Source organism: Quercus lobata, chromosome 2 (genome assembly GCF_001633185.2).
Source record: "Quercus lobata isolate SW786 chromosome 2, ValleyOak3.0 Primary Assembly, whole genome shotgun sequence".
NCBI lineage: Eukaryota > Viridiplantae > Streptophyta > Magnoliopsida > Fagales > Fagaceae > Quercus > Quercus lobata.
Genome location: NC_044905.1, coordinates 103,234,586 through 103,242,278, shown reverse-complemented (window position 1 = coordinate 103,242,278; position 7,693 = coordinate 103,234,586). Strand labels below are relative to the sequence as shown.

The 7,693-nt window shown below is 36.3% G+C and overlaps 1 protein-coding gene across 2 annotated transcripts; it reads right to left on the bottom strand.

Moving 5' to 3' along the window:
• Positions 1 to 330: 330 nt before the first annotated feature.
• On the bottom strand, positions 331 to 5,105 carry LOC115977640 (serine/threonine-protein phosphatase 7 long form homolog). 2 transcript variants are annotated; one of them, XM_031099629.1, is made up of 8 exons: positions 4,800 to 5,053; positions 3,456 to 3,834; positions 3,211 to 3,333; positions 2,468 to 3,115; positions 2,207 to 2,370; positions 2,038 to 2,125; positions 1,485 to 1,919; positions 331 to 1,383 (listed from the first exon to the last, which is right to left on the bottom strand). In XM_031099629.1, exons 2-8 carry the CDS (start codon positions 3,828 to 3,830, stop codon positions 604 to 606), a joined length of 2,613 nt encoding a protein of 870 aa, XP_030955489.1. In that variant the 5' UTR covers positions 3,831 to 3,834; positions 4,800 to 5,053; the 3' UTR covers positions 331 to 603. The 2 variants fall into 2 exon arrangements, with proteins under 2 accessions (XP_030955489.1, XP_030955488.1); XM_031099628.1 differs by having other exon boundaries at positions 473 to 1,383; positions 3,456 to 3,844; positions 4,800 to 5,105.
• Positions 5,106 to 7,693: the final 2,588 nt, after the last annotated feature.

The following is a 7,693-nucleotide window of genomic DNA, read 5'->3' as shown; positions in this document are numbered from 1 at the left end:
CATTCACTCTTTTAACCAAGCCTGGAACATAGAAAATGATGCTGCAAGATATGGATTGTTTGCAAAGTTCCTAACTAAACCAAGCGAAAATAAGTGTCCTGCCGCCCTAAACCTCCCTTCTTCAAAATATAGAATTATATTTCATCAGTAAGGCTTCACTATAAAAGTCACCAAAACTGAATTCCATTTTCTTTTGAGGAGATCCTGGAGGGCCACAGGTTCCCTAACTATTGTCTTCTGCATATGTTGCAGAAGTGCTTCTGATGCATACTCATTGCTTCACAAACAAAACCCATTGTGATACTTACGTATTCACAACCTAAAAATATGAGTCAATATATATATATATATCACATAATTTCCTTCTCTCACAAAAGCTAAAAATTGACACTCCAATGAAGACAAAGATGAGCAAGAAGTCATGGAGTATACAAGGAAGATGGACATGGAATTTAAATGGACATGACGAAAGGAGTTAAACGTGGATGGAATTTAAAATAAACATGACTAAAGGAGTTATATGTACATTACGACTCAGTAATTATGCTACACTAACAATATATTCCAAAATGTACCAATACCCCTCCCTCCATAAACATAAAATTAGACGTGCTTGGACTTCTTTTGTGGTCTGTTCAAATCTCTAGACTCCTCAGTAAGTTCTGCCAACTTCTCCATAGGGCCATCTTGTGGTTGAGTTGTGGCTGTATCCACCCATTTCTCATACTCTAATAGGTGCATTGGCTCTGAGGATGGTGGTGCTACTGTTTCTACCTCTTTCTCACCCTCTAGAAGGTATGTTGGTTCTGATGGTGGCGGTGATGCTGTTTCTACCTCTTTCTCACACTCTAGCAGGTGTATTGCTTCTGATAGTACTGTTGCTGCTTTCTCTACCACTTTCTTGCCCTCCAACACATAAATTGACTTTTCTGGTGGTGCTGCCTCCTTTTGATTCAGGTATGATGGTCCTTCCGAATCATCATGATGTGATGAAACAGCTTCTGGTGCTGCTGCTACTGGTGGTAAAAATGACTCTGACAAAGCTGCTGCAACTGCAGCTGTGTTTGTGTGTGGTCTGCCTCGTCCTCTACCTTTACTTTTGCCTCTGCTTCGTCCTCTTGCTGATGGAGCCTTAGTTGTGGTTTGTGTTGTTGCTGGTAGAGGTGACACCTCCTCATGGGTGAGGCGTAATGAGCCCTCCATATTATTTGTATATGGAAGACAAGATGCTGGTCTTGTTTCAAGGTGCCGGGTCTCTCCAATCATCTGTAAGACACGGATGCACATGGTTTGGATATCTTTCATTGCTCGCATTGCACAGTCACTAGTGAAAGCACCAAGTATTGTAGCGCATTGGTTATGGATTGCAGTCAAGCTCTGGACCTGTCATTCCAAATACAGATACCTTAACAATTTTGACTCAGGTATTTTCAGTGCACATCAAAATAAAAACTAATCACATAATAGTTTTGACAAATTCTTACTAGCAGATGTGTTGTACCACTTGAAGGCTGAAATCGCATATGTGGTCTTTGAGTGAGAGGAGTAATCAAACGACGTGTGATTTTACGATACCACTCCATGTATGGATCATGATAATGCATTGGGTGCTCCTCTGACTCACCCACTGCAATACTCTCTTCACAAGCCTCCCACAACTGTATATATCGTCCATGATATGATCGCCAATCATAGTGATGTCTCCCTCGTCTGTCAATTGAATGGAGTTTCACCTCTGTATCACAAGGTTTAGGAATTCCTTGATGGAGACCAAATTGTCGCAGAACTCGATCAGGACGATGCCACTCGACAACATCAAAGCAGATTAGTGGAGCAATTGTTTGCCACACATGCTGGTCATTTACACATACATCTGGTTGTAAAGCAAGTCGCTCAGTAGTGTATGGCTGCCATATCATCTAAGATTGAAAATAAGCTAAATCAATGTTTCAGACACAAGCAGGCACACATAAACTTGCACCCATCGCATGATAAAGTGTGTATTATATCATAAATTAAAAACTTAATAAAACTAACCTGATCATCTGTCTGTTGATCAAGTTGGTCCCTGTAAAATATTAATGCTCTAAGAGGATTGTCTCTACGAATTACAGGAGCCCTCCACCTAAGGTAAGAGGAATAAATTTAAGCCCAATCAAAGGTATAGTAACAAACATATACATTAATTCAATAGCTTAACACATACCTGCATCCTAATGGATCCGTAGGCACTTGCTCTTCAGGTATTGCTGCATCCCCTACAACCAGTGCAATGTTCCCTACATCCTCACTATCTGGTACAACTGGATCCCGCACTCGGCCACCAAGTCTCTCAGGACGACCAATATGTAATCGCTCCCATGCCCATAACTGTAGTGAAGTAATTTGTAGAGGTAAGAGCATATAAAATTACAAACACACAACTATAAAAGGAAGCATACAAAGGAATATATACTAGTATGAATACCTGCAATAATATAAGAGGGCCAGCAATCTCATTAGCCCCTGCTTTACTAGCTCGACAAAGCTCACGATATAAGTATGCCAGTACAGCACTGCCCCAACTCAATTGTTCAATATATGAAAAATCCCTCAACAGAGGCAAGAATATCAACTGGACATCTGCTCCAGATTTATCTGTGAAGAGAAAACCACCTATCAAACCTAAGATATATGCCCTAGCATAACGCTGCAACGTTAGATCATCAGCATCTGGTGGAGGCTTATGGAAACGAGATCGTAACCAACTAAGCTTAAGTGCTGAACCATGAAGAACACTACGATCTGGTCTGACCCCTAAGAGCTCCTCGCAGAGATCATCCCATTGGAGATCACCATTACCAGTCACCACATGACCATTTATTTGAAGACCTAGAAGCAATGCTACATCCTGCAGAGTGACAGTACTCTCACCCACAGTAAAATGGAAAGTGTGAGTTTCCTGTCGCCATCTCTCAACCAATGCAGTGATTAGGGGCCAGTCAATCTGTATAAATCCAATCCTGTATGCCCCATAAAAGCCAGACTGGATGACAAACCGACGAATACGTGAATCCAATTGCCATTCCCGCATCATTGTAGCCAACCTCTGTCTACATGTCAGGACACCAGGATCCTGCAGGGAAGTACATCAGTAACAGATTTTTATATTGTGACACAAAATGCAGTTTTTCTTCACAAGCAATAAACAGACTAATAAGTAAAACTAACCTCTCCTTCCCATATGGCTGCAGATCTATGTTGGTTTTGCAGCACAAGCACTGTATTGTCCACTGGTCCCGGATCCAGAAAGCTGTCAACTTGGGCATCACGAGTGACTTTTTCTACTGGTGTCTACAAAACAGAAAATATAAACTCTATAGACAAATTCAGATGACAAGCAAGACAATAGACCACCAAGGGAGAGCCAAGCATAGTGTATGAACTTAAAACAAAAGAATATTCTTGAAACTTACTTGCTTATTGGCGTGGGCCGGCACAGTGACATTTACTTGATTTTCAATGGGCACTGGTACTCTTTCCAAATACAACTCCATGCAGTTCGTTCCAGGTTGTCGTGCCACATCAAACATGATATCAATAGACTCGTCATCATCTATCGGCACAGGAATGTATTCCCTACATGCTGGATACCTGCAAGTGATCTTCAGTTTAACCTGGTGTTTGTCAAAGCCGCTAACCCCATAAACTGTATCCAGCAACTCATTATATGTAATCCCATAGTTGACTCTAATCGGTTTTGGTGTAGCACCTTCATAAGAAATTCCATGTGGTCCACTTGTAATCCTCCCATTCCAATAACACATTAGTGTAACACCCTGTCTGGCCATCTATCTACAAGTCACTAATTTAGTGAAGGAAAATTAGAGCAAATATAAAAGTTTCAAATCATAACATGACCTATGACTAAAATAGTATCTGCATTAGGATTTACAGGGGGAAAAAGATGCAAGTATTAGGTACAAATTACATAAGAAAGCACAGGAAGTAGTATGTATTTCTGCATTGAGCTTACTGTCACATCATGAATTAGCAGCAACGGTAGCTGAAAATCAGTATGATATGTTTAGCAAGATGTCAACCACATGCTGATGTTGATAAAACACTAATTCAAAAAAGGATAAACAAGACATAAATCACCAATTAAGATGTGCCAAGTATTGACAAATGCCATCCCTGGCATTATTCTGTGCTGCTTATATGTGACACTTATAGTAGCAACAAAAGAACCCAGCAAAAGAATATATATATATATATATATAGTAGAAATGAAAGAAAGATCTGCATACCCATGATGCACCAACCCAACTTATTTATAAAAAAATAAAGTTTTATTTTTTGATGATCCCACAAAATCCAAGTCTTTAGTTACCTCACACTGTTCAATGACAGTGTATAAGCTTTAAAGTAATTATCAGGATACAACATGTTATGATTTCTTGAGCACCTTAGCTGAATCCAATGTAATAAACTCTTAAAATAGTTGTCTGGTTTCTTAGACCAGTTAATGCTTGAACATAATGAATTGCATCCTCTAAAGTGTCCCAGTAATCAACACTGCTATTTTAGAAGCTTAAAGCACTTATAAGGCAATATCTAATTCACCTAAAAACTTAGTAATCAGGTACTTGCATAAAAAATAAAAAAGACCTATTTGAATTTATTTAAAGCTTTTTAAAGTAGAGCCCATTTGAATTCAATCAACAAGCTTCAACAAAAGGGAAAGTGTAAAAAAAACATAGATTTTTACATATTCAGACAAACTAACAGTATGTAGATCTGGTTTTGTAGAACATTACCGTATGAGAATCTTTATGGAGCTGTGGTGTTTGATGATGATGATGTTTGTAATTTCTATTTCTTCAGATTGCTATGGAAAAAACTGAGAGAGAAAGAGAGAGAGAAAAAGGGGTTGCATGATTTATCGAGAGAAACGCGGCGTGTTTTCACGTGTATCCGTTGGTCAATTTAAGAGGAGGTCATCATAGCGGTTTCACGTTTTTTGTTTCTCGGCAACACGCCACACGGACTTGTGAACTTAAAAGGGTTTCACGGCACTTATAGCGGTTTTAGATATATCTCAGCTTTTGAGGCCGCTGATTAAAGTGGCAGTTTCTTTCCTCAAGGACAAAATACGATTAAAAAGACAAAAGTGGTAGTTTCCAGTTGCAAATTAATTATAATATTTAGAAAACAGTCTTCTAAAAACAAAAATCAGACGGCCAAAATATATTTGCAAAACAATTTCCACCAAGCTAGTATGAAATGAAATCTTTTTCCTAAAATATTGGGAAATAATTAAAAGGACAAGTGGTGACATACCAAAAATATCTAAATTATTTATAAATATATTTAAAGTGAGATAATAAGGTGGTAGTGTCAAATTCAAAATGTCACATGATGAGATAAAGCAAGTTTTTTCAAACTATTTTGAAAGAAAACTTTATTGGAGGATTATTTTCATAAAACAAAAAACAAATAGTCACACATATGAATACTTTTGGTGGTTTTTTTTTTTTTAAATGAAAACAAAAATATCAATTCTCTGAAAATAAGCTATCTTAAGAAATAATTGCATGTAACCAAGTTTGGAAATATGTTTAGTATAAAATTTTTCAATATTTTCTATTTTCTGTTTTGTGGATATTTTTTTTTTTTTTTTAAATGGGGAGCAAAACTTGAGTGATTTCTTCTTATCAACCAACCAATAGAGAATAGACTTTGTCATTAATCTTTGTTTTTTTAGAAGAACTACGTCATTAATCTAATTGTATATAAAATAGAAAGTACTTGCATGCGTGTGCATACACACATATATGCAAATTATGGTGGCTAGTAAGGAAAATCCTATTTAGGTGGCACCATGTAATATCTCTCATTAAGGTATTGTAAGGAGTCATAACTTAACTTTGTATACTTTCGTCTCAAAAAAAAAAAACTTTGGATACTTCAATGTTGATTTTAATATCATGGGGTAGTGTAAAATGTAATTGATCTTTCGGAGAATTTAGTCATAACTTGACTTCGGATGCATCAAAGTACCAATAGCATTACAAGTGAACACATTGAATGAGCCAAGATTTTGCCTTCAAGGATTCGAAGTCAAGCCATAAAACTTATGTACAATTAACAAATAATTGAAATTTAGTTTTATATTATAGAAAGTGTAAAAACCCAAATTAAAATGGCATTTTAATAGCAGCTTAATTTCAATTTCGAGTGATCATAAAAACCTTTTAAAAAGTGATCATAAAATTTCATAGCTCCTCACATTAGTGTCTTTGAAAAAGACTAAATAGGCCCAAAGTGGATCGAATAAGACCGAACGAACCGGATAGGACCAAAGTAGACAGAAAATGGACCAACTAGATCTAAAATGAACTGAATAGAACTAAATTGGACCTAATAAGACCGAAGTGGACTGAGGGACCGACTTGGACCGAAGTATACCGAAAAGACCGAATAGGACTAAAGTGGATATAATGGATCGAAGTGGACTGAATAAGACCTAATGGACCGAATAGGACCAAAGTGGATAGAATGGACCAAATAGAGCCAAAATGAACTGAATAAAACTAAATTGGACCAAAAAGACCGAAGTGGACAGAATGGACCAAATTAGACTGAAGTAAACCGAAAAAGACCAAATAGGACTAAAGTGGACATAATGGACCGAATAAGACCGAATAGGATCAATGTAGACTAAATAGAATCAATGTGGACCGAATAAGACCAAAGTGGACCGAATAGAACCTAATAGGATATAAGTGGACTGAATAGAACTGACGTAGACCAAAGTGGACAAAATGAACCGAATAAGAGTAAATGAACCAAACTGGGACCGAATAGGACCAAAGTGGACTGAAGTACACAACATAAATATAAGAGAAACATGTTTGTAGTGGTAAATTTTGGTTTAAAAATCAAATAAATAAAATAACAATGTTGTGAAACCTTCAAAGTAAGGTAGAAAATATAGATATAGAGTATATATGATATTAAGTTTTATTTATTAGTTTTTATTTAAACGTGCAATTCATGCATCATAAATAAATGTAGGACATTCAATGTTTGGCACCTTATTGTCAATTTGGGTTTCGATGTATTTGGCATCATTAAAAGAGTGCACACAATTATTATTGTAGCTGAATTTTTGTTTGATTGCATGGGCTCTACGCATATTTGGCATGTGAAGATTGGATGATCCTCCAGTACTTGGTCATGATGTGTTTCTTCTTCTATATGTTTCGCTTATGTTTTCCAAGTTGGGTTTCTCATGGCTTAAAAGTTGAAACTACAACTAAAATGTTGTTTAATTTTTTTTATGAGAGTTCTTGCTTCTTATATCGATGTATGGGTCAAGCTTAGCCTAATTCTTTTAATTGTATATGATATTTAGGAAAGTAAGCCGACAACACATCATTTACTGTGTCCTTTACTGTGAAGGAATTTGCATTGCATACAACCATGTTTTGGAAGCAAGTCAAAAACTTGCACGTCACTCTAAGAAAAACAATTCCTAATAGAGTCTAAATACAAGCTACATATTGGGTATTAAACGAAATGGTTGACATTTGATTAGTTTTTGTCAAATAAATAAGGAATTATAAAAATAAAAATTATGAGTCAAATAAATAAGGAATTATAAAAATAAAAATTATGAGTCAAATAAATATAGAATTAAAAAAATTAT